The sequence below is a fragment of the Limanda limanda genome, chromosome 19 (genome assembly GCF_963576545.1).
Source record: "Limanda limanda chromosome 19, fLimLim1.1, whole genome shotgun sequence".
In the NCBI taxonomy this organism is placed as follows: domain Eukaryota; kingdom Metazoa; phylum Chordata; class Actinopteri; order Pleuronectiformes; family Pleuronectidae; genus Limanda; species Limanda limanda.
This window is the reverse complement of record NC_083654.1, coordinates 16,394,249-16,421,577: the sequence shown is the minus strand read 5'-3', so window position 1 is coordinate 16,421,577 and position 27,329 is coordinate 16,394,249. Positions and strand designations below refer to the sequence as shown.

At 43.7% G+C, this 27,329-nt stretch overlaps 1 protein-coding gene across 1 annotated transcript in view; it reads right to left on the bottom strand.

Annotated features, from left to right (window-relative positions):
* Positions 1 to 3,865: 3,865 nt before the first annotated feature.
* sdc2 (syndecan 2) overlaps positions 3,866 to 27,329 on the bottom strand; it is a 45,461-nt gene continuing 21,997 nt past the window's right edge. Inside the window, exons 2-5 of the mRNA XM_061092890.1 lie at positions 12,531 to 12,645; positions 11,510 to 11,682; positions 9,895 to 10,018; positions 3,866 to 6,371 (exon numbers count right to left, since the gene is read on the bottom strand). Of these exons, the coding sequence (XP_060948873.1) occupies positions 6,208 to 6,371; positions 9,895 to 10,018; positions 11,510 to 11,682; positions 12,531 to 12,645 (576 nt within the window). The 3' untranslated portion in view covers positions 3,866 to 6,207. The remainder of the gene's footprint in view (positions 6,372 to 9,894; positions 10,019 to 11,509; positions 11,683 to 12,530; positions 12,646 to 27,329) is intronic.

Below are 27,329 nucleotides of genomic sequence, written 5' to 3'. Positions count from 1 at the left end.
GTGACTCAGTGCTTATAAAGAATGGAGCGATAATAAAGTCGATGGAGACTGAGCCACCGCACAGAACTGACACCAGCCCAGTGCATTGTGGCCCTTTCACAACATTCAGACATGATTTACCTCCTAAGTATCTTTGGAGCAGTAAAACCTCTGATCCTAGGAAGTGCTCAGCGGTGAATTAAACCAGCGAGGGAAATGCTGCTCCTGCTGGGTTTTCTCCTCGCTCCTCTTCCACTAGTCCAACCTTGATAACAGTAAAGACAGTCAACTGGACAAAGAAAATAAATGGTTGGACTCATTAATGCTAGGTGTCTTCAGCACAATTAAATACAAGCTGTGTCCCAATTCAGAGGACAAAGTCTACGACTAACCGAAAAGGCTGAACCGAAAATGAGACGCTCCGGTTTAAGGAGGATTTCCTATTTGCATCACCAGTTTGTCCCGCCCTTACATTGTTAGCTACTTTGAGTGGCCGCGCTAACTGCATCTAACCAGGTCGTTAAAGCTAACTTGTTAAATTTGTCGTTGAATCTCTTCAGCGCAATGGATCCTAGAACAAGATTTGGCCCGAGAAAGATCGACCCGATGAATCCGTCTAGAAGGAAGCATTTGTAGGACACATTTGAAGGAGCCTGTTGAACGCAAACAGCCTAGAATTGGGACACAACTATCGTGACTATCAAACAAGCCAACAGAAAAATGTCCTCTTTGTCCCCTTTTTACTTTGTCTCATCCAATCCCAGCTGATTTTTTCCATGTCCTTTGTTGTTTAAGTTTATTATATCTGGCTTAACTTTAGTTTTGTGCTCATCATCTTATAATTTATAATTTCAGCAAGCTAACGTTAGTTTGTAAGCATGGCTCTGTTGATGGCTGTCTTGCTTTGTGCAGACTTTAATGTCTCACCAGCTGTTTGATGGATTGATATGAAATTTCCCCCCGGTACTGCAAGTTGCTTTTAATACGGCTTAAATGTTTAATGTGCTGTGCTTTGTTCAGTATTTCTTCCTTGTGAGGACACACGCTCAAAACGAAACTATAAAAATACATCCTTGACGTCAAGTGTCCGTAGGGAGCATGTGTTTCGGGTTCTGCTCCTTATTCTAAATTAGTTGTGTGTAGTTTCCTCTTTTTGAGACGATGAGTCACCACTTTTCCGTCACAAGTCGACTGTAATGATACGTTATTTGTAAAAGTCAGAACTGTTCCTGAGTTTAAAGCCATCAGTCAACGTGCAGCAGTGAGATTGAGGCTTACGAGCAACACCAGGCTCAGATCTGCTGAGGACTTGTAGCTTGGACCGAGTCTTGCACTTCATCACACTGTAATTATCACAGTGCAAACCTCGGGCTCGGACTCGTACGCCGGCCTGATCCAGTGCCGTGTTGTGTGTCTGCTCACTGGGCTGCTGCTCTCGGTGTTTGGGTCAGCGAGGTCCTACGTGTCCGCCCCAGTCGGGCCCGGGCTTAGTCTCAAGCCGGGAGCTTTTATGAGCCCTGACAGCCTGTTTACCTTGGACGCCATTTCCGCAGCGTTTCTGCATGGTTTGGCGCTGACTGCCAGTTGACGGCCGACAGCTTTATTGAATCAGCTCTGCAGCTACAAAGGAAGAGAAGGGGGAAAAAAACTAAAAGAGAGACAGAGAGACAGACAAAGGAAAGGACCGAATAGAGTGAAAGAAAAGAAAGTTATATCGTGGTCGGAAAAGCCAAGAGTGGTTTACATTTACATTCCTGGGGGATACACACACGCTGACCCGTTACACTAAACTAAACACAACACAGGCACTGCGTAAATCCTGGTTGCACTTTGACACAAAGTTGAGATTAAAAGGGCAAACACACACAACGCAACTGCACACAGAGGAAAGGACAGATTGGGAAATGTTTGTTACTACAACAGCCTCAACATATACGGCCGCTCTCATTGGCTGGCTGCTTCACCACCCCTCTAAATGGATCCTATCCTGGTGGGATGCCTTGTACAAACTGCCCCAGGGCAAATATCACATACCATACGAGAACATACTGACCCGATTCCTCAGAAAGGAGTTGAAAGAGGAGTATTCACTTAAAACAACATATCAAAACCCAGAGGTAGCTTTATCGCACCCCCAATGATCTGCCTCCCCCTCGGGTTAGATACACACACACACACTCGTAAACACACACACACGTACGCACACATTTGAAATATGCACTGATGCATGCATGTTCAGTTCCTCTTTCCCTTTCAGTCTTCAAAGAAAACATCACAAGGTGGTTTCAGCACTCAAGCAGATGTGTGGGGATGAATATGAATAACCCGATTGTGATGAGGCAGCTCGTAAAGTCACGACACAGCGACGATCAAATGTCAAAGAAAATACCCGATGTCCCGAAACTGAAGTAAGAAAGAAGATCAACGTAGAGGAATAGATTTGAGGAATTATCCATGTTTACAACAATATTTAGACAACTGGCCTTAATCTGAATAAGACGTTATTTTTACGATTTAGATGTTTACATGAGCTGCTAGTAGAAAATGTTATATGCCGATGTCGTAAAATGCTGTTATAGTTCAATTAGGGCTCATTTATTCTCCCTTAACGTACGAAAACAGATCTGAACGTTCCAAACGACGTCACCATTACTGCCCAAGGAATCCCATCTACTCCTTTATGACAGGTTTCAGGTGATAGATAAACAAGTTATTGAAAATAAAGTTGCCCCCCCCCTCAGGGTTTGTCTCATCCTCACAACATCTGCAGTCCTGAGTGTGTGAGATGAAACCCCAGCGTCACACTAATCTTCCGCTGGAACACGGTGAGATTAGGACACTAAAATGATGATATGGTGAAACACGTAGAGATTATACATCTGCACATCGATAATCTCCTCAGACTTTAAGTAACGTTAAGAGAGCGAATGTGCTGTTGAGTATTAAAGCCCGTCCTACATTTTAAATGGTCTGTGTTCTATTTATAGACACATATTTGACAAAATATTCATTTTTTTTGCACAGATTTGCTGTAGGGTATTTTGGGCTTCAGGGTATCCATGGTGAGAAAAGCTTACCTTTGAATAATTCGCCAAATGAGCAGGTTGTTGAAGACATTCTTTTTTAAAGTTGGCCTGTTTAATGAGCCGTTAAATGCAAAGCATCTGCTTTTAACTTTAAAGACAAAAACACTCGGTAACACATCCCAGGAGGAGTCTTTGCTCAAAGGTGTTTCAAAAAAATAGGAAACAATTAAACTAAGTGCCTCAACACAAGAGCATGAGCGACACATTAATAGATAGCACTATTTGTTGAAGTTGTTCTGTATTTAAAAGGAAAAGTTCAACATTTTTAGTTAACAAGCGTCATGTCGTCTTGGTTACCAAGCGCCAAAACATTGGGAATCTGACAAACTGTTAACATTCCACTGGTTTGTGTCATGTAACCCAATCAAACAGTGATGTCAGCTCAAAGTGTTGGACTGCTAACACTAGCAGTTTGCTAATCACCGCTAATGAGCTATCAAATATGTTGTTTAACCTTGGAACAGGGTCTAAACACGCAGATTTCAACCATCCATTGCAAAGTATCTATTATGGGATGGAGCCAAGGTAGTGAGGTGTATTATGATTTGGTCCATGTCCCATCTGCTAACATTGAGAAGGCGATGATTACGAGATATACTGCAGCCAGCCACCAGGGGGTGAATGAGATATTTTGGCTACGATTTCTATATATAATTCAAATTAGTACAATTTAAAATCGTGTGAGACATAGAAAAACTGCAGAGTTTGCTTAATAAATGACGTAATCCACAGTTAACGATGCATTTTCACCTGGAAACCTGACGTCGTCCACAAGAATGAAACAAGACGGAACAAGCAGCTGGTATTAGGCCACAATGTTTATTCAGTAGTGTTGTTTCAATTTATAGGTACAATACTGTCAGCTTTTGTAAGACTAAAAAAAAAGTTACCATTACAGTCATCCATGCTCACAGAATGCCAGTCAAGTCGTTTACACCCCTCCTTTGTGTACACACCCGCCACATGCTCACCCCGAGCAAGTACATTTCCAAATGGTAGGCACTTTGAAGGTTTAAAACATTTGTGAATATACATTTATATATATTTATATATCTTTTCATATACTAATAAGCGATTGGACTCAAAGGTCAGATCTCTAATAAAGAGAGAAAGAGGAAAGAAAAACCATGAAGGGGTGATGAAAGAAGAGAGAGAGTGGGGAAACAAAATGATGTGGCCCTGGTGGAGGGGAGAAAGTGTCGGTGGAAATACTGTGAGTCTTTGGGTTTTTCAGAGTAGTTCAGTACCTTAGGTCCTGTGACAAGAAAGGAGAACAGACATGGGGGTCGGGGGGGAAGGAGGATGGAAGGAACATGAGGGATGGAGAGGTAGAGGGACCAACAGCTGCATGTGGGTGGTGTCGGGAGTTTGGACAATTTAACAGCAACTACTTCACGTTACTGTAGAGCTGAGAAAAGGCAACTTCACAAACCTGCTGAGGACTAAACACACGAGTCTCCTCAGAGCAAGTGAGTGGACGTTAACGAAAAGAGGAAAAGACATTTACCTTTGTATTTAATTGGCGTTGCTACAATTCTACCATTTTGTGGCCGTGTCTTTTGCATCAAAACGACAACCCATCTTTTACCAAATGCTATTTTGAAATGCCTGCACGGACCAAGAAAAGTCCTCAATGTGAGCCGGATTCATCCAACCCACTGAGAAACTTGATTTCTAGAGGTAAGGGTAGGTGGGTTGGTGGGTGGGGGGGCAGGGGGGGGGGGGTTCTGGGGTTGTTTGCTGTAGAGAAACTGTATGTGTCTTGCTTGTTGGTGGCCGAGCAGCAGCAGGACTTCACCGAGCAGGTCTCTGGGCCTAAAACCGTCAAAACACTGGGAGTCGGACAATAGCACCAGGCTGCCCGGGGAGAAAGGGAGGTGGGGGTTAGGGAATGAGAAAAAGAGATTGGTGGTGGAAGAGGGTGGGACCTGGGCCCTTCTCAAGTCTGATTAAAAAGAGGGTGGGAGTGAGGGATGGTAAACAGAGGGAAAGAGACAGGGGTGGGGGGGGGTGGGGGTGTTAGCAGAGTTCTGGTGCAGTCAGTTAACTGAAGGGACACGCTGAGGACGTCGGTGGCTCTGGGCCGGAAAAACACCAGAAGCCACGGAGAGGAAAACATCACCCCCGAAAAACGCTTGACACACGCAAAGCTGCTCGATGGCAGAGGGAAGCAAAGCAGTGAATGTGCAATGTCAGAGAAAGAGAGAGAGAAAAAGAGAAAGAGAGAGAATGCATTTAAATAGAAAAGAAGAGAAACAAGGTTTGTGATTATTCATCGAGCCCTGACACATTATTATTTTTCCTTTCTTTTTTTGTAAAGACCGATTCCTGGTTATGAAAATAAAAACGCTGTCGAGAAAAAAGAAAGGCTACACCGAGAAGAGACGGACAAAATCAACCAGACAAAATGAAACGCTCACGTTCGACTAAAAAACAAAAACAAAAACAAAAAAAACGGATGTGAGAGCAATAAACACTGTAACCTGAAGGGGAGAAACATTTACATTGACCATTAACAGCGTTAATATGAAGATCAAAAAGCTTCATCAAAACTACAAAGGCAATTTTTTTTTTTTTAACATCAGAGAAAAGATAAATTAATGTAGTACACCTTTAGAGATTAACATCAGACATGCTAGGACAAAATAAAAAGAAACAAAAAAATTGAACGTAGGATTGATACAGGATAATTATCTTTCAATTATCTCCACTTTTAAATTGTTTTTCTTTACAAATAACACACTGCTACAGTTAAAAGTAGTCAGCGACTAAAAACTGCTCCTTCGGCCTCGTCGCCTTTTAACAGATCCTGTTTTTATGATTTTTTTTCCAGCCTTTTTCAAATAATACACAAAATGTTTAAATACACTGAGATTTGCCATAAAATGAGAAATGCTTGGTTTTCATTTTTTTTTTAAAAAGAAGAAAGAAAAGGTCTCACCTACAATACTCTATGCAAAAGCTTTTCCTTTAAGCTATTTTTCCATAATCAACTTTGAAAACAATTGTTTTTGTCGTTTCTTGCTGTGTGCGAAGAGATTTGTGTTGTTGTTGTTGTTGTGGACTGCGTTTTTCTTTTCTTTTTTTTCAACAGTCACTTGAGATTTGTCAATGTGGTGATGGGAGGTGGGGGGGCGGGACCTTATGCATAAAACTCCTTGGTCGGGGCCTTCTGATAGGCTGCGCCGGAGGGTTTCCTCTCGCCCAGGTCGTAGCTGCCCTCGTCCTTCTTCCTCATGCGGTAGACGAGCAGGAGGATGAGGAAGATGGCGAACAGGAAGCCGATCACGCCGCCTGCGATAACAGCTGAGAGAGAGAGGGAGAGAGAGAGCGAGAGACAAAAAGGGGAAGTTAGCTGTCAAAGCCTCAGGAGGTGAAATCTACTGTGGGTCCTCCTGGAGAGTGACACCTTAAATTGCAGGCTGCTTGAAAACGGAGCTGCCTGTTTATGGTTTAACACGAAGCGGCTCTTCCATCTCTCTATGGGTGCCCCCCCCCCCCCGTCTTCTTTTTCATCCATGTGTTCCCTTTATTTTAGGAAATTGATGGGCGTGGAGCTGAATCTTTTGATGACATTAAAGCCTTGTTGTGTTCTGCTCCAGTTCTGTTGGATCAGCAGGTGCACTTCTCTTTCACGCTGACAAACAAAGTCCTGTTACCTTCGTTTCCAAAAACAATTCCACTCCTACAAGCTTCTATCACCGAGACACAGGGGTGGTAGCAGAAGCTCTGGCAGTGATCTGGGCTTTGCAGCACTTTCAGGTAGATCTGGCCTCCGAGAAGCTAATTGTAGTATAAGTAGAATCCAAATAAGAGGCTGGTGCAGTGGGTCCTGCTTGTGCAGCCTTATAATTTGGACATCCTGCACTTTAAGGGCAAGGAGAACATTATGGCAGACTCCTTGTCCTGTGCACTTCTTTGAAACATTAAAATTAACATTTCTCATTGCTCACTCACAGATTCATCCTATTGCATTGAAGCTTTTTCACTTCAATTTCCTCTCGTGTGTTGTGTGGTTTCTCGACAGGAGTATAAGCCACGTGTTTCAGACAGAGGCTGAGGAGAGGAGCTGCAGCAATGGACAGAATGAGAAATGCGACGTGTTTCCTGAACATAAGAGCCTGTAACCTTTTCAAATAATAACCAGAATTAAAATGATGAGTATGAGCATAATGTCTCTTTAGAACATTTATCATTATTTACAGACATTACGTGGTCTCCCTCTTTTGTGCCTAACCTTCCAGCAAGGTTGTGACACACAGTTCCTGCTATTGTTGGAATAAATTGGAATACTAATCCACTGCAACAGCACATCATCAGAATTTAGGGATTAAATGTAGTGTAACCAAACCGCGGCCGTCAGCTCCGACTGTGGAAACCAGTGCTGTTACTAAAATGTCAATCTCAATCAACAGAGTCGGTCGTTTTCCGTGGTTCACTTCACCTCCTCTAATGTGCTGGTGAGTTTGAAAGCTAGCGTTCCATTAAGAGGATATTAATGCTCCAGTCCTTGATTGGTACACAGAGCTGTGTTGCCCCAAGTGAGGCTGATTCGACACGGTCTGTGTTCCAATCAGCTGAGGCCGACTGGGACCGAAGAGGAGGAAAGTGGAAGTGCTGGCTCCATCTCTGAGGTGAAATCCAGAGAGAGGCAAACAAACCAAGTAGAACTGGATCCTGCACCTGAACAGGCCGATACTGAAAAATGGGCTAGACTAAAATATTCACTACAATAGATATTCTGAAGTGATCTTTGGTTTTAAGAACTATAATTTCATCACTTAACAATATGGTATCTGTCCTCTGCCTTCCTTTGTTGTTAAAGTGCTGCAGACGTCTTGTAATTTAAATCCTAACCCTGATTATAACGGCTCTGCTCCGCATGGACGTCTACAGGACCACAGACTTCTGAGTCACAGATCCACTCGCACAATTTGATGATGTTACATTTATGAGGTCACTGGATTGTAGGAAACCATCTCAGCAAATTTGAAGTGGCTCTAACAAAAACAGTTTAGTTTGTTTAAAACAACACAGGAAATAAATAAGTCTCTCATGGTTTAGGAGTTTTTTCTGCCCCGTTGCTCTTTTTTGTCTCGGTTTTTAAGCTTGTAGGTCACTGGAGGATTTCCACTCTCCCAACTTTCCGGTCCCAAGTTCAACTGTAACAAAAAATACTAATTAATCTGCGGCAGGGTTTCTGAATCCGACCCTGTGAGACTAAGACAGAAACGTTTGAGGTTTAACTTTCTGTAACGGACACTTTGTGAACCAATTGGCCAACAGTGGGTTAACATAAAGGGAAATCTGAATTAAATCCACCAAGGCTTTATTGAGAAATCCCCCCCCACTCTTCAGCTTTGACCCCGACTCTCCTCACTAATTCTCCTAACTCGCCACATGAGCTTATTTTACTCTCCCTCCCAATTATGCCTGTATGAGGTTCTTTATAGCTTCCTAATCTGTTTAAGGGTTCTCCTGGTGCTACGATCTGCCCTCTGCTCCACTTTAGCTTTCCACATGTTGACTGCCTGCCCCCCCCACTCCCCGGGTAAAGATCCTGGCACGCGCCCAAACTGCTGAGCTCCACCAAGCAGCAGCACGGTGAGTAAATGAAAATTGGATTACGGGCAATTATTGTTCATAGGAATCACGCAGGAGATGAAGATTAACGGTTACGAGCGAAAAGGAAGAGTGAACTGAGAGGAAGAAGGGTGGAGGTGACCAAATTATACTTTCATTTACATTTACGAGGCATTATTGCAGGACTTTATATTGGCAATCACATCTTTTCCATTACAATCCAAGAACAATAAGCAAAAACAAAAAAGAAATGAGCCCATCAGTCAGAGGGAGCTGTGACGCATCCCGTCCTGATCTGTGCTCGACTCGTTGATGTTGCTTCAGCACGTCGCCAGCACCAGATGGAGATCACAACAGAGCGCGAGCGAGCTGCCAATCAATGTTGTGCCTCAGACACGCAGGGAGACGAGAGACGGCATCAGAGAGCGCTGCCATTTCTGAGGCAAATCATTTTCCTTTTTTCGTGTATTCAAAGCAGCGAACGCCCACGATTGTTGTGAGTTCTGCTCGGCTCCAAAGAGGGACGCTGGCAGAGTTTATTAAAAAGTAATTATTTTGAGAACAGATTGGGAGGGAGACTTTAGGGAGAAATATTAACCATAATTCCAGTTCCGGAATTACGCTCACGTGTTCTTACATATTTCGAATCTGAGGAACAGTAGACTGCAAAATAAAGATTAACTCCCAGAATGCATCATTGGTGGAGAATCAAACTGGGAAGCTGAGGGAGAAAACTAAAACAAAGACACTTCAGTGGGAACAGAAAGTGGAGTTGGGTTAATGGTGTATAACTGTGTAATACATGAGCATTTTAGCTGCATATCAGTAATAATACACCTGAAAACACACGTCATGTGACCAATAACGTACACTGGGCATGTGTGAACAGGAAGTAGATTGTCTCCTCTACAGATGGTAGCTTAAAGAAAATGTAAATACTACAATCAAGATACAACACTGGTGAAAAGTGAGGAAAGGGATTTCTTTTCTTGGACTGGGGACAAGGTGGAACTGTCCCGAAATGATTTACAGCATTTTGCCTCCACCGCTGGAAATCAAGTTAGGACTGATAAGAACCTGCGTCATCCACAACATTGAGCCATTGTTTCCAGACGTCTCAGTTTTTAGAGGTCTATGCTTCAATGCATCCCAGGATGTTTAGACACTTGAAGACTCTGGAGGCGAGTGGACGACAGACATAAAGTAGTTCTCCAAAGAAGACATGCATTGATTGTCTGTTACATACCTGCCAACACCTCTGTCCTCTGGAAGAGGTTTTCAGTGTGAACCTCCACGGGCTGCAGGGGTGAGTCGGGGGCACTGGTCGTACTGGTGATCTTCTGCATGTCCTCTGTAACTGGCACTGGTGCCTGGGTAAGGAGATGGAAGGAAGACAGAGAGTTGTGAGTGTGACTTTCGTTTTTTTATTGACATCAGACTTTCACACTCTCTCCTCGAATATGCGTTTAGAATCCTTAATTTTGGTTTTATAGCTTAATCCCTAAATCCCTCCCTGGTATGATAACGACTGTAAGTGCCAAACTATTTTTGGCCAGGAGCAGAACATTTTAGGAGACTCTCACAGTGACGGCAACATTTTAGGAAATCAGTGAACAACAAACAAGATATAAGCTGTTTTGAGTCTTAATGCTAAAAAAAGCAAACTAACCAGCTGCACAGAAATTATGATTCTGTTTTCTATTTCCCAAATTACTGATGTATTCCTTTAACGAAAAAGAGGATTGCCAAGGCCCAATATATGGAACTGAACCAGTACAGTTGACCTGAGAGGAGAGTTGAAGAGAGTAGTAGTGAGGAGGATAAATGGAACGTGGCCAGGTAGGCTCGGCTTAGGGCGGTTGAGACCATGACAACTAATCCCAAACAGATGCAGTCTCCAGTACGGTACAGTAGGAGCAGGAGCGAGATCGAGGACGGCTCCAGAATATGTGATTATGTCCCAGGGAGATGTAATCCTGCATATTTTTTGCGATGGAGCGAAAAAAAACACTGAGAATTGACGTGCGCACTTGATCTTTGTCCTGAAAGCGACCTCACAGCTGCTGGTATTACAAGGGATTTGATGACTATATACTGGGTCAGATAAAGACACAGTGAGGTGCTGGGCCGCTCTGTGGAGTCTTGGTGGTTAGAAATGAGCCACCGTGATTATTCCTAACAGCGGAAACACTCGATGGAGACACCATAAGACACAAAGAGGATATGTAACCAGTACATCCATGATTATTAATCACAATAAAATTCATAATTTGATCACATATCTGCTCGTAATGAAGCAAATAGAGTTTCAATTTGGACTTTAGAACCCTTTTTTTTAACCTCTGGAAAGACACCATCTGTTTCCCCTACATCCATTAATATCAACTAATATTAACTAATCCAAACACCTCAACTAATATTAAATCTGACATAAATGAGAGTGTGGCGATCATCTAATCTACCTCTCAAACAAAAAGAGAAGGCCCTGCGTTTAAATCCTTTCAGTTAACCCCTTGGACTCTGAGGTAGAAATGATCAGCCTCAGCCTACATTGATATTTCCTGCTAATTATGATTTCTTTGAGTATTTTCAAATGCTTCATATCGATAAACTCTGTGCAACATAAGCTAAAGTCAATCAACAATCATAAACGATACAAGTATTGAAATTGTCATAGGACGGTGGCTTCAGTTTCCTGTTACAAGAAGAATGAATGTTCTAGCTGTTATAGTTTTTGTTTAAACAACCTCTAGAAGTCACAACTTTCTTTTCCTCTCTTGCTCACTTGTGTCCAGTCCCTCGACCCGAGATACAGAATAAATTCTTGTTTGCCGTCCTGTCGATATCACCGAACCTCTTACCTCTGTTCTGAATGGTTTCCTGGGCGTGCTGTCGCGTGTCTTTTCTCTGACCGTAGCCGAGTCCACCCTGGGAGTGAAATCTTTGGTGGAGTCCACGGTGGGCTGTGCCGCGTTGGGCTCGAAGTAAACCGCGCTGATGGTCACCGTTTCCTTCACATCTTCTTCACCCACTCCTGGGAGATACCAAAAAAAGAAAGAGGATGACAGGTAAATAATGTTGCTCAATGACGGAGGAATAAAATGTCTGAGAGGCTAAACTCTGTGAAAATTAAAGTAACGTATGACTTGTTATGGCTATTTTCTTCAGGGCATGTAAAAACGTTCAAGCAGCGATGTGTGAATGTGCAAAGAGGTCAAATATGGGCATGCACGTGCATCAATATTTCATATCCAGAGAATCCAAGTACTTTGTCTCACTTAACTTTATATTTTATAGATTTCAACGCATGATTTACAGTTCAAAGATGCAGCCGAGCAGAGCTAGAGGTTATATACAGTATTGGAAGTGCTATTGATCACTGTCCTCCTTTCACCTGACGTGACCTTCTCCCTCTGCAGCTCTGCACCTCCCTCAAGGAGACGAGCTACTTTTGACCGAGGAAGGAGCGATTTAAGAAGAAAAAAAAAAAAGGTGCTTTGAGCAAGAAGAGCAGAGGTCTAATGAGAGCTAATGAAAAAGACATCTGAGAATTTGCACACTTGCCCACGGGCGGGCCGGGGTGACAAGGCAATCTCAATTCAAATCGAATGAGAGAAAGAGAGAGGCGATGAAAGAAAGCAGGGAAATAAAGAAGGAAGAGAGAGGAGGGAGGGAAGGAGGAAGGGAGGGAATGTTGGCACAACTTTACTCTACAGTTGAAAGAAGGAAAAACTTCTCGGTTCATAAAACTTACCGGCGGAAGACTTGAAAATGAATGTCATCACACCTCGGGGTAATTGCCTGTGTTCGTGTGTGTGTGTTCCTGTGTGTGTGTTCCTGTGTGTGTGTAAACGTGTGTGTGTGTGTGTAAACGTGTCTTACCTGAGCCAGACCCTGAGTTAAAGTCGTCATCATCTTCAGGGTAATAACCTCCTGAGCCTGTGTCATCCAGGTACAAGTCATCAGCCTGAGAGGACGACTTGGCTGCTTCTGCTATCTGCAAAAACCACAAGATAATGCTGGTGAGGATTCATGTTCACCTCCATTACATATCTCTACACACACACACACACAGAGACGCGCACACACACACACACACTCACAAAATCTATGTGAGACATTTTCTCTGCGCCTGTTTCACACAGAACACTTTCTCCTTTTCAGAGTTTCAGCTTAATATGAATCCAAAAGTGGCCACTGTTTAATTCTGGCCTTTAAATTATTAATTACACCCTCTCCGCCTTGAGACCAGCACTTCAGTGACTGGTTATGTCTTCAGTTGGCAAACATAAGAAACCTCTCGGGTAGAAATTCAAAGCTTGTATCATTAGTGCAACTCGAGCAGCACAAATCTTTGCTAAATTCGCCATCCCGAGATCTCACGGGCCGCTAAGTGCAGACAACCCCGACGGTCCGACTTGCTGCAGCAGCTTTAAAGAGAGAATTAGTGCAAACACAAATGTTCAGCTGGGCGTTTGTCTCTTAGACGGGAATATGAACAGATCACCGCCTTCTTTCAAACAACCATTTACTAAGACACTACAGCTCCCCAAAAGTGAAATCAAAGTGTCATGATCGCTGCCCTGGTGGCCAGCTGCTGTATAGGTCATAATTCCAGCCTCCTCCATGTTAGTGGATGGGACATGCACCAAACCAATAAGTCAAAAAGCACACCAAAGATGCTTTAAGTCATTCTAGGGTAGTTGTTATCACAATAATGCTTATTCAAGTATTTATTTTTCCCGTACGTTTGTTTTGATTGGTTATTTCATGCTATAAAACCGGAGAGAAACGTCATGTCGTTACTTTTGCAGGTGTCAGTTGATTTTCAAATTGCTTATTAGATTTATTATTTCAGTCCGAATTGGGAGATTCCCCTCAAAGTCGCAAATGTCAACGGACAGGGAAGTCAGACGATCTGTGGGATTCCTCCTCTGTAGCCCACGTCCCTGTTACATGATCAAATTAAGCGATCGTCACTCCCTCGCCACCGCTTGTTACCAGGACAACTCACCCAACCAGTGGGAATGTTTGTGTTCCAGCTTAATGGAGTAACTGGCTGAAGAGTTTAACAAGGCCTGTTTGTTTGGAAAGCTGCTCGTCACACGGTGAGATTCTAATGAGACCAACAAAAAACAAACTCGGAAATGAGACTTTTCACACTGAGGAACAGAAATATGCTGGAAACTTCCACATGACTGCTGTTATATAAGTGTGTGTGTGTGTTCATGCTACACAGGAATATTAAAGGTGGTGAGTGTGTGTGTGTGTGTGACTGGAATAGATATACACATCCATGGCAACATCCATTCAACTCCTATTCACCAATCAGTGGTGGGCTGTACGGCCCCTTCTATACTGATAGTCCTGCTTTAGAAAAAAGGTACAAAAGAGTGTGTGAGTCTGTGCGTTTGTGTGCGTTTGTGTGGCACCCATTAAGCTGGCTGAAACACTTCCAGGCTTCCACTGCTCGGTGCGTGTTGAGCTGATAAATTTGAGGCTGAGTGAAGCCGGATTGGAGGAAATAATCAATTGGCTCGACAGGAAATAAGTTATTTTCTTTGTTCGGTGCCAAAAATGTGAGAAAGCTGAGAAAAAGATAAATGTCCCCCCCCCCGGTTGGAAGCAGCAGGTACAGTACAGCCGAGAAACAGTCACAGTATTACAACTGGTAATTGGTTTGTGAATGATCCGTTTTTTAAGTAGTTTTACTTTAAAGCCTCGATAATTTATTGGTAGGATGAAGAAATTGGCCGATATGAGCCTTTTATAGACATTATTGACCCATTATTTTATAGAATAAACATTGTACAAAAGATGTGCTTGACCTGATATTTCAGATTTAAAAAAAAGGTTTACTTTATTTTCTTAATACAAGTTATATATACGTGTGTTTCCTTAATATTTAGAGTTATTTACAATAAAGTTTATGGATAAACTGTAAATGATCGAACCTAAAGCACATTTGTTCTTCATAAGGGTCAATGACATCTTCAGCAATTATTTTAAATATATATGTATATATATATATATATATATGGCTTTTGTATCGAAATCTGCCCCCAGAAATCCTTATCTATTGGTTTACATATCCTGTCTTCAAGTGTATGTGTGCAGGACTGAGAGCAGATTTTCCTTTGGGCCCAATAAAAGTAAAGTTGAACAAAATAAATAAATAAATCCAAAAGTCCTAATACAAAATCCCTTTCACAATTTGACAGAACCCCAAATAGCATCTTCAGGTTGTTGTTCTTTTGTTTAACAAACAGTCGAAAAATTCCAAATATATTCATCTCTAGTGGCAGCAAATCCTCAGGTTCTTTCTTGATAAGCGACTTCAATGACGGACGCTTCTGTCGCCTCCCTGCTCCATCCTCGGCATTTTCTAATTACAGCCAGTATTCTAATGCGAGTGTGTTCAGTAATGCTTTGGAGTCATTGTGTGTGTGTGCATATGTGTGTGTGTGTGCTTTTGTGGAGCCATGAAAGAAAGGACCTGGCACTCTCCATAACAAAGAAGCAGGGAGTAGACACAGCGAACAACAGTGTGAAAGAGAGAGAAGGGGAAGACAGAGGCAGAGATGAAACCGAACAATACGTTTCTCCATCTCTCCTCTCGCGACTGCCGCTGACTTAAAGGCCTTTCACCGCTGAGCCGCCGGATCAAAGAGAGAATTTGTTCAAAGCAACTTTATCTTAACCTCTCCTGCCTTGTTTTCTTCCAAACACCACCCCCCCCCTCCTCTCTACTCCACCGATGCACCGGTGCATGTGGTCCGCAGGTCTTTATGCAGTGATGATACCAGCACAATGGGGCAAAGAGGAGGCAAGGCTGCAGATCAAATGGGGACAAAGGCCACTAATGAGAGAGAGGCCACACACACACGCATGCATCAGTGGACGTGTTTTACAAATGCATGCAGGCATTCATCGATTCATTGATAACACATACGCACACATTAGCCGGAGCGATTGAGAAACATGCCATGACACCACGCAGACATGCAAGCAAATGGAGTAATAACAATGTGGCTTTGACTCCCACTGGGGCCCTTTGATGCAGGGTTCAAAGATATGATCGCTCCAATGAGAACACCCTCATCGGACTTGTTAATTATATTAACGGATGAATCGTATGTGATGCTCCAGGAGTCAGATCTAATTATAGTTCTAGTTTTCCTTTCTTTAAATTCCCTTAGGATCCAATACAAAGTGTCTGACTGATTGTTATTTAAATTATCAATGAATTGAATGATTGTTTTCTTGATTTTGCACTTTTTCATTGTTGGACAGCAAAGAGAAAAAGAGCCAATCACAAGCTCCCAGAGTTGGATGAATTCAAATTAGAGATCGGCCGATAAAATCTGGAAATAAACTTTCGCAGACGTATCTGTATTGTTTACGTGAGGAGATATGTTACGATATAAAAACTTTTATTCAACAGAATGAGGTGCAGAAGAAAAATGAATATGATAAATATATGTAATTATACTCAATAAACATGCTGGATTTCTAAGGGAGTCCACTTGTTTGCTGTCGAGTTCGGAACAAGATAAAAGGAGGTGCATCTAGTGTTCAGTGGCTCTGTTTATTTGCAGCTCGAGGTTGCACAGTCTCGTCTGTAATCTCCGTGTTGCAACAGTTAAAACAAAGCACTTGGATTAGAGAGGTCCGACTGCACGAGCCACACGACTCCCACCCAATCCAGACAGATCTGAGAGGAGGAAATGGTCTGTTTGACCTTGATAAACTTCAACGACTTTATCTGAGTCCCAGCCACAAACTGGCCAGTGTGTGCGCACGGGCAATAAACTTGATAAAGCTCGACTTTCTCCATCGCTGGCGCACACACACACACAAACACACACACACCCAGACAGACACACACGCAACCACACGTGTGCACAGACACAGCAGCCCTGATAAACTCTGCTCTCTTTATCAAACCAGTGACATTTACAGGTAGTCTCTGCTTTCTGCCCTTATCAGAGTCTCTGAGCTGAACCAGACATCAATCCGCTGACAAGTAAAGCAGAGGGAACACCGGAAACCAGCAGGTTACTTCACTGAGGCTGCTCTGGTCTAAAGAGCCGGAAAAACCCTACAGAGGGAGGAATAGATTCAGGAAGAGAGGAACATCATTAATTGATCCAGATGGAAATATGTAATTAGCAACTTATTATTTCCTTAAGGCGATCGATGTTAGGTTTTCCCACGGTGAGGAAAACGATTCAGATTCCCATTTATTATACAGCAATAGATAACTGACTCATCCCTCCTTAGATACATAAAACTGCGCCCTTTCCCCTTCGCTATATCATCATTCATTCAACTTGAAAGTGAATAGTTATATTTTATAAGATGATAAACCTCGACCTGATAGACCTTGACAAGGGTGCACAACATTTTTGAAGAATAATTCAGGGATCTTGCGAATGCTCGTTAATATGATTCATAATAAAAATGCAGAACTAGCAGATTGAAATAAAGGTTTTATTTTGTTTGTCCTTTAAAAAAAAAATCTATCTTTCAATCTTTTGAACTGGAGATTAAGATGTTGTGATCTGGCTCATCTATGAGGCTTGAATGAATGTGAGGGCACTGTTGGTGGAGGTTTATTCATAGTAGTTTAGCACTGAATCCAAACTAGGAAATATTATAATAATAAGTAGTATTAATCAACAGTATGTTATGATCCCAGTATCATATACTCTAGTTTTGATCTTACTCTATATGCTCACATGTGAACCAACATGACCTGTGCACAGAAATCAACAGTAAACACGCTGCAGAGTGGAAGAAGCTGGCTTATCTTCACTATGACAACCAGTAATAAATGCTGAGGTTTTTCTGGGAACTATGAGCATCAAAGAAACACGTTGAGTCTCTCTCCATAAATGAGGCTCAACTTCCCACCGGTCCTGCTTTGACGAGTGTCATTCTCTGAACTGAACACCTTGTAGTGGACTAAAAAAAGACCGAGCGTCAGAGAGAAGCACAGAAGCAGAGGAAGAGGGAGGCGGACATCAAAGCCCCTGAGTGACACTTAGTAAGAAGTACAATACACACACACACACGCACACACAAATGCTCAAAGCAGCTTTGCCTTTGTGCACAGACAAGCGAGTAAGAAAGAGGGCTAAGGTTCATACACATATAGAAATCTACCACATGTGTGCTGCCCTCATCGCACACAAAACTACACATAAGCACTTAAATATATAACTGTGTGTATAATAATAGTAAGTGTCTGAAGTAGGGATTTGGGGATGGAGCCATGGTAACAAGGTTGCAGCGATACAGAGTCAGTCTCAGCTGCCAATTATGACATTAACCTCGTTTTAATGGCATCAAATAACAAATCAAAACCAAATTTCTTAGAAAAATGAACACTTGAACATACATTGGTGTGATAAGAACTATTGAAAATCACAGAAACTACCTTAGATGAATAAAGTAGTTGATGAAATGTTTTAGTTTGCTCCATGTCCAATCGACTAACATGGAGGAGGGGAGGAGCCAGCCGTTCATGCTTATAGTTTATATACTTCACTATTTGCAGTTCCTTGGAATATTTTTGATGATATAAGGGAGCAAATTCATTTCCAGTCAAACTGTACAGCTAGATTTGTCAACCCTACTTTCAATTCTTCTTCTAACCATTATTATCTGCCTCTATAGCCGGTGGAGCTTTGGGTCTTCTCCAGCAGTCGCTCACTCGAGGATTCACAAGTCTGCTCACTTTCAGCGACAGCCTCATTTAGGCGCTTTTTAACAAGCAGATACAAAGTAGTGGGATCAAGTTTACAGACGGTGAGAGGAGCAGACGGACGGAAGGAAGGAAAGAACAAGTGGAAGGTAGCAGAGCGGCTGTAATGAGCTAGCAGCTTGGGATGTGTGCCCTCTATTAGCTGTGAGGGGAGCGACTGGCATCTCTGCCTGCTAATGAACTAATAAGCCGGCAGGAAGTGCGGCTCTCTCGCTCTCCGTCCGTCTGTGTGTGTCGGTTTGACCTGAAAATCTGAAGCAGAGGCAAGGAGCTGCACAACAAATTGCAGATGACATAGAAGGAGGGATTGAAGAGGAGATAAAAGAGAGAGTGGAGTTGACAAAAGGGAAGAGAGGAAGAGGGGAGGGAGGGAGAGAAGCCGCTGCTGCGGACAATCCTGCAGCCGGGAGGTTGCTGTGCTAAAAGCCTGTCAGAATCACCATGTCCATGCCTAGGGGGGCTTGAAAGGCACCAGGCCTGTATGTGCTTACTCTATCTGAGAGAGTGTGTGGGGGGGGGGATATCTGCGTCGCTCTCTCCTTTTTTATAAGAGATGGACGGAGGGGACGATGGGATACATATGAAGGGAAATGGAGTCATCTGAACCAACCCAGGGCCCCAGACTTTCTGCTGTTGACACACTGCGCTCGCTTCGAACTCAACAAATATTAGCTCATCTCCGAGTAAGGCCAGGGGGGGAAAAAGAAGTGTTCCTCAAAAGGAATGCACACACACACACTCACAAACTCACACACACACACTCACAAACTCACACTCGAACATCTGCGTATCCATGAAAGCACCCATGGGACACGCACATGTGCCAACACAGACACACACAAACCCCCGAATCCAGCTCTCACATCTCAAAGGCGTGAGAGGAATACACAGAAACACATCATAACACCGACTTCAGAGGGAGGAGGAGAAGAGTGGAAAACAAGTGCACGGGGGCCGGGGGGCCGACAGCGGCTCAGATCCTCCGCTGTCGGGCCGCTGATCGCTCTGGTTCCAGTTCCTGAAGTCTACCTCAGAACGGCAAGAAGCGTAGGAAACAAGAAACAAATAATAAACCCATAACAGAGGAAAGAATAACACCCGTCGCTGCTTTCCAAGCACAGTCACTTCTCCACCAGGTTGAAGGCTTTGTGCTTTACAACCGTAACGTCTCTATAATTCATCGGATTGTCTCCAGCCACTTTATCAGCCACTGCTCTTACAAACCTGCGTCCTCTTTTCGTATATTTAATTCAACACACTTTCACTCTTTTGTTACACATTGCCTAAGTTACTGAAGCTACACTTGTGAGACAGTACTTACACGAATGGAGCAACTTAGTAGATTAATCAGCAACGGTTTCCATGATAGTTATTATTTAACTTATTTTCAGGGAAACATGAGCACAGGTCAACATTTTGGACTAAACTTCTATTTACCACTTTCTGGCTACATCATGTACATGTGGTACAAATCCAGTCCTGTGAATGATTTGTGTCTGATTACACGTTTATTTACTGTCCCAACCGGGCAAACAAATATCTGCATCTAGAGAACTCAGTAAAGTTGGAATGGGGAGTGTGTGTGTCTGTGTGTCTGTGTGTGTGTGTGTGTGTGTGTGTGTGTGTGTCAGGATTTGATAATCCCTAATTAACAAAGTAACGGTGGCAGAGAGAGGCCTGCTGGCTTTCACTTTATCTGTTCTATTCGGCTTGTCACAGATCCATATAGAAGGGCGACGGAGCAACACAGTGTGGCAGGCAACCTGTTTCAATCTGCTGTGGACAACCCAGACTCCACCCCCACCCCCCCCCCACCCACCCACTGCCTCCGCCATGACACAGGCTTTATCACTGCACAACAGACAGGACCCTCAGAAAACAGAAGGAAAGAGGAGCAGGTTGAAGGCTGAGAGGTGTTGGAAGACCTGATTATGCATTTAGCTATTTAAATCTGTTTAATTTCAGACTCCTCGTAAAGGTTATTGCTTGATTTCCCAGGCATGGGTGACATTTTGATTTGTCGTGATATCACAACAGCTCTGATTTCACACACCTGAGTGGTTTTCTCACCATTGTGATTTAGAGCAATCTTGAAATTTAGAGCAATTTGCCATAACAGACCGACAAAAGCTCGACATTTTCTCAGAAAGCTGGAATAATATCAAATTGATGGAGATAAAATAACCAGTAAGTGTCCCTGAGGGTGGTTATACCTTGTTTGCTCTGGACTTTCTGCCCTTTTTCAGTTTAGACCAAACCAAACCTAGAGAGAGCAGACCAACTGCGACAAGTTGAGACAACATTAGACAATAGAAAGAGAAAAATACGCTTTTTGCTGTTTGTGTCTCCAATGCAGACGTTTGTTTGACGCATTCAAACTAATGTTGAGTTCTGCAGTTGCAACAAAATCAATGAAATTAACTTCTTCATGCATTTTATAGATTTAAAACTACTAACAAGTAAAACCAACACTTCCAGATGTGTCTTTAATTCTCCTGAAGATCTTTGTCTATGCCGAGGAGAAATCCTTCAAATGTGATTTTAAAGGAAACTTCCTCCTGCTTTGCAACTCTATTGTGACAGGGAGGAGCAGAGGAAATGAACAATAGCCTCCCTGGTGTGTTGTAGTAGCTGTAATGAGCAGCAGGCGAGGAGTGACAGAAGAAGCCGAGTCGGGGGAGTGTTTGGTTTGGCCGCCATTGGGTCCGGTGAATCCAAGAAGCATCGGACATCAACAGACCACACGGCTCCATGTTTGGTGCATGAGAAACAGCTGGATTTGTGATGGTGTTTGTTGTTAGAGACAGGCAGAGCTGGCAAACATTACATTTGTCCAACACCTGCTGATCAGTAGACAAACCGCTGGGAGGAAAATAAAGTCTGTGTGTGTGTGTGTGTGGGTGGGTGGTGAGCAATGTTTGGGAAATGTAAAATCGGAAGAACCGGCAGAAACAGCCACCTACAGGAGTCAGGATGTCAGACCGTAACTCTTACAGGCTAAGAAAAGTTAGTCTGTACCCTGTGTGTGTGTGTGTGTGTGTGTGTGTGTGTGTGTGTGTGTGTGTGTGTGTCTGCCTTTGTGCTCTTTGAACCCACTCTAACTTTTATTGCCCTCCCAGGGATCATAATAAGGAACTAATTGATAGTCTTTGAGCTGCGGGCTGGGGAGAGGGGGAGTTCCTGCCGGAAGTCAACACAAATCAAACTCTCCCCGAGCCCTTGAGGTCTGGAGCTACTCCAGCTGAGTTGTGGTACGTGTGCGTTTGTGTGTGTGTGTGTGTGTGTGTGTGTGTGTGCGGGGTGGGGGGGCGCAAAGACAGAGAGGAAATGTGTAAAAGAGTGCGACTGAGATAAAATAAGAGCCGTCGTCTGGAGTTGACTTTTATGGCTCACACATCTCCTTGCCTCCTCACTTAAGCACCTGAGCTTCCACTTCTTAAGTCGGAGGTTTCTTCCTGTTCAAAACAAGTTTGTTTTTTTACGAGTGCCTTCTCATCGTAGGAACGGGTGAGCTTCTCTCTGAAATCTCGTAAAATCTCAACCTTGTGCTGTCATTTGGCGCTGGGTCACTTTTTGGAAGTTCATATTTGGATGTTAATGTTTGAATTAAATCTCTAGAAGTGCAACACGCAGTCTTACGCCTTGCGATCCAGCAGAGGGCGATACCTATCATCTTGACCTATTGCATGCATTCTTGACCTATCAGTAAAGTGAGCCAGTAATGTTACGTTAGCCGTGTTCCGCGTAGACCGCAAAAGCCAAACTGAAAGGAATCTGTCTGGACTACCGAGGATTTCTGTGATTTGCGACATCAGCTTATCCCGATCTTGCCCCTGTCGCCGGGCAACAGAGTCGGTAGTTGGAAAGGAAGATAAAGTTTTAATGCCACCTGGTGTTTTAACATGTATAACGTTACTTTAACGTACTTTTAAAAAACGACGTTTGCCACCGAAGCTAAATCAATACTGGGATAGTTTGGCCCCGAAGAGGATTCACCTGTTAGAGACTTCATAACTCAGGAAGCCTTTGAAATGGGAAAGTCTGGTCACACTGCTGGTCTCAGTGAAAGGTGTGAAATTCATTGGAACTTGGAAAATTTGGGGATATAACACAAAGTCATAGAATTCCAGTCACTTCTCCTAAAATAGGTAAATAATACAAGTCAACCCAGCAGTGAGAGCTTCACACAAATAAGTTTAAAAAGCGATTTAAAAAGAGTGACACTAACTTGACTAAGCCCAACACTGTACAGTATCCTCTGGAAAATTCCTCCCACCCCCTCTGACCCTGTTCATTTACCCCCTCCTCCCTCCGGATTAGATCACATTGCCTCGGTAGGTGAAAGGCCCCCCTCAACAACCTGAGCACAAGCCGAGCATGTGGGAGCTTTCAGCTCAGATTCATATCGGCTCTGATTCCAAAACAAACGGCCATCTGACACAGAAAGCCATACAGCACATTCCACTGGGCTCAAGCGCCTTGGTGAGGGGGAGCAGGGGCAGCTTCTAGCTCCGGGCTTTCAAAGACCGTCTGCACCGCACTGCACCGTGGGCAGAGTACGGTGAAAGCTAGGTTATTTATATATCTGTTTGTTTTCAGGATTATGTCAAAAACGAATGCATTGATTTCCACAAAATCCAAATAATATCTGGTTTCACTGGGGGATTATTGGGCCTTTCCTGAGGTGTGTGCTCTGTTCTCCACTAAAAACATTTAAATGAACCACTCTATTATTTTTATAGCAATAAAAAGATTGCCAACCTAATCCTGCAGCTGTAAATACCCACTGGCACAACCACATATGTATTAATCCTCGTTTGGAAATAGACCCCAGCAAAAACACATTTGGCTCCTGTTTGAAAAATATGTATTCTTGTCCAGTTTTTAAAGTTTATGCCCAAATGAATAAACCAATGGTTCTGCAGCTGGAACCACAGATGTGTTGAGCGTGGACATAAACATTGGTGACTATTGATTAATCACTCATTGTTTTGATTAACATCAGAGTAAGTGATGAAAATGACAAAATTAATAAAACAAAATGTTCCCAAACACTTTCTAATCATACACTCATGCAGAACAATAATAGGTTTATTACAGTTTTACACCTGGCTCGGACAGCGCAGTCCTGCAGAAAAACATCTGGCTCTCTTTACGTGCTGCATAATTAAATGTGTTCAGCAGCTACTCAGTTACTTGGGACTCCCACTGCTTCGTGCTGGACAGGTAGTGTGCAGCTGTGACCTGTGGTTTTTATACCACACATCAGTGATTGTCATTGCAACTGCAAATTACCTTGAGTTAGTTGATGCATAAACGGAATATGTATTCTTAGCTGCATTATCTGTGTATAACTCTGTCCAGGCTTTTCACATGAGAACACAGATGAAAAGTCAACTGACCCTTTCCTCTCACACAGTCGTGCACGCTGTTATTAAAAGGATACGACCAGTCTTTACAGGTGCATTAGCACAACTTCACGTCCTCACAAAGATAAAAGGAAACACTGCAGGACTACAGACCTTTCTGTGAGAGTGCTGCTGCTAAATGGACGTGACGGAAATAAAGAATAAAAGGGTAGAAACTGAAATTATGAGCCATTCTCAGAATTTCTAGAGCACATCTGGGTTATCAGTCTATACGAGCCTTTCACAGATAAGATTGTATCTATTTTATTCTTAATATTCAATGTATTTGTATTTTCTTTTTTGTTTATTTGTCTCCTACAACAAAGTTTGTTGCAGACATTGGCCCACTAAAGTCCACTTTTAAAAACTTTGACACCGGAGTTGTAATTGTGGCAAAAGAAAAACAAAAAGAGCTTGAGGTTGGCGGGCGGGTCGAGTCTCAACCCCGGCGATCATTACGTGCTGCTCTGTGCACCAGCGCCACATGCTCCTCTGTGCTTCATTCCCACAGACCAGTAAGTCACAACATGGAGCGGCTGTGATGATTTCCTCCCTCGCAGTATTGCTTCCCAACAGGAAGAAAGACAATTTCATGGCTTCCAAGAAAAACAGCCACATGCTGACAGGCCACCGATCTCGCTCTCGCCTCACAGGTCCGCTTGTGTTCGGAGGCTAATGCAGGAAACAATGGAGAATGCCACCACCACTGCCACAATTAGGTTAAAAAGAGAAGCTTCAGATCAGTGTGTGTGGATGTGAGAATAAAGATCTCCTCACGTGCTGCAAGACATTACCGCTGATTTACCTCACCACTAAATAACCCGCCGCTCTAATTAAAGGCCGTCGGATTCTGCCAAGCGGCTCTCGGGAGGCCCTGATCGGATTTAATGTAAACTTAATGCTAACCTTCTCACTGTGAAACTTCTTCTTCAGCGCTGCCAGAACTCATAAAGAAACGGGGGGCGGGGGGGGGGGGACAATGTGGGGCTCATGTGGCTTCAACATGGCCCTATTTAGAGAATACCTCAGTGCTGTGGTATCCAGCCCCGTGGACCGTAACTGCCTTTCTTTCTGCCTTCTGCACATGAAGGAGCCCTGCAGATTTCCCAGGCCTGGTGGCGAGCACCGCTGAATCCCGCCTTCTCCTTCTTCTCCTCCTCCTCCCTGCTCTACACCCCCCCCACCCCTGCTCGCCCGCCCGTCCACCGGCCTCTGATACGCACGGGAAAGCCGAGATTCTTTGTCAGCTGTGAAACTCTAGACTCTGGGAAATGGGCTTCACCTTCCAGTCATCTCTGGTGCTGAGGAGGGCGGGCGGGGGGGTACGATTTGCTGCAGCACGGCAGCTTCCTCCCCTCCAGACAGGAGAGAAATATGAAGCTTAACAGAAAAGCTGGAGCTGAGTAAATGTAGAGCAGCACAGACGCAGTGAGAGAGAGAGCGAGATAGAGAGAGAGAGCGAGATTTAAGTACATTATATAAAACAGGTTTCATATTCTGTATCTCAAAAGCCTCCAGTAACCCGAAAGCACTAAGGCGGCGCAGCATGGGAACAATCTGGAGTTTCTCCACTTAGCTTGAAGTGATAGCACCAGCCCATATCGTGAATACCACATATCACATTCTGCTGCAGGGACTCGAGCCGTGTACACACGAATGTGAGCAGCCGTATGAAGAAGTGACGTCTGGTTAACACGAGCTGATACATGCAGAGAGGTTCTACCGACAGCTCAGACCTCTGTTTGCAGTGAAGGCCACAAACTGACCCTTCATTGGTTGATAGTACGAGTACTGGTCAAGTGTTCCTATACCAAGTACGGAGGCTTGAGTTTACTCGCCAGGTTTTGTCTTTCACGCTTAAGTCTGTCCTGTCAAATAAAGGCTTAAGGCCCCAAACATAGCTTGATTTTAAATGCATGGGGTCTGGAGAAGCCCTGGGGCCAGCTTGGGTTTACAGGTCACGCTGTCGGAGTCACAGTCTCGTGAACTCAGGTTCGTAAACTGTTCCCCTCGGATCAACGTGCGGACACAACTTGATTTACGAGTGGAAACAACGCTCGACAATGAAATGGTTAAAATGTCCGATGCAGAATCCAGTATACAGCCGCTGAGTTCTTATAACACTCTTAATGTGATAAAGAACTTTTAGCATTTGTTCTATTAAAGTGACCAAACGTCCCAAAGGTCAAAACTTCGTAAAGCTCAAAGCTGACATCTACAAAATCTACATCTGTACAAACCAGCTCACAGACATTCCGGTCCGAAGCAAAACAAACACCCAACAGCACAGGATGTCTAGTAGCCTCAGGTACCTGGAATGTACAGCTGGCATAAACAGAAACGCACAAACACACTCGGAGAAGCATTTTTCATGGACATCATCAATTTCCTGCTTTAATTAATAGCCACCTCTAACTCTCATGGTAGTAACCTCTAGAACCAAAACACCCTCGGCTGCTTTTCTCTCTCACATCCCAACGCCTTGAAGCTGCACAACACTTCTGCATCGCCAACTTAACCTTGAGATCATGGGCATCGGAAGCGTATTCTCTCTCTCTCTCTCTCACCATACTCCTACTAAACGCCACTGATCAGACCTCTGCTCCTCCATCACAGCCTCATTCCCCTCGGCCCTGACACTGCAGCTGTTCTAGCCTTCGCCTGCATCATAGTGATACACAGAGCGTCTTACCTTCCAGCCCACAGGTGCACACTGAACGAGACCCGAGCATTTTGTCTATAAGCGAGAGCAGGAAATGAATAGTTATGCTGCTAACTGAGCAGAAAGGAGAATAGAGAGCCTGAATAACACCCCACTCCCATCAGTGCCGGTGCATGATTTCCCATCTTTTCGTGCCTACTCTGTAATCCTCAGTTCAGTGGGCAGCAATGTGTGCATATATATACATCCTCACTCCATTTAAATGCATGTGCGACTCGTGTATGCACGTCCTGCAGGTCCACAGGGATCCGCCTGGTAGCATGTGGCCCGGGACTGAAGCCCGGCTGTGTGGACATGCCGTCACACAGCTGATGCACAGAAAGAGTCTGATGGTTTGAAGGCCCAGGGAGGAGGAGGAGGAAGCCAAGCCCCGGACTCTGGGATGGAGAGAACACAGGTCTCTCTTTATCTCATGTCCTTGGACACGGCCCCGGCTGAGAGGACGGGGGGGGGTGGGGGTGGGATGGAAACTGCTTCGACAATTATTTGTGAGAGCTTAACGTTGAGCTATACTGTATCTACTGTTGAAATAATGAGTAAATTTTCTTTATCTTCTTATTACTGCAGGAACTTATAGTTGATTAGCTGCTTAGTGATGATTTCAGAAAAAGGCTAAATATATCTGTAGACTTTCACAAGCTGTTTTCAGACATGAAGTGTGGAAAAGGTCGAGACATTTTCCAGAATTTGTCTTTTCTGCTGCGGAAACATGTATTATCTGTGTTGTTAAAACCCGCAGTTTGAGGACAAAGCAGCTCTGGTAGGTTGTGAAGGTCAAATTT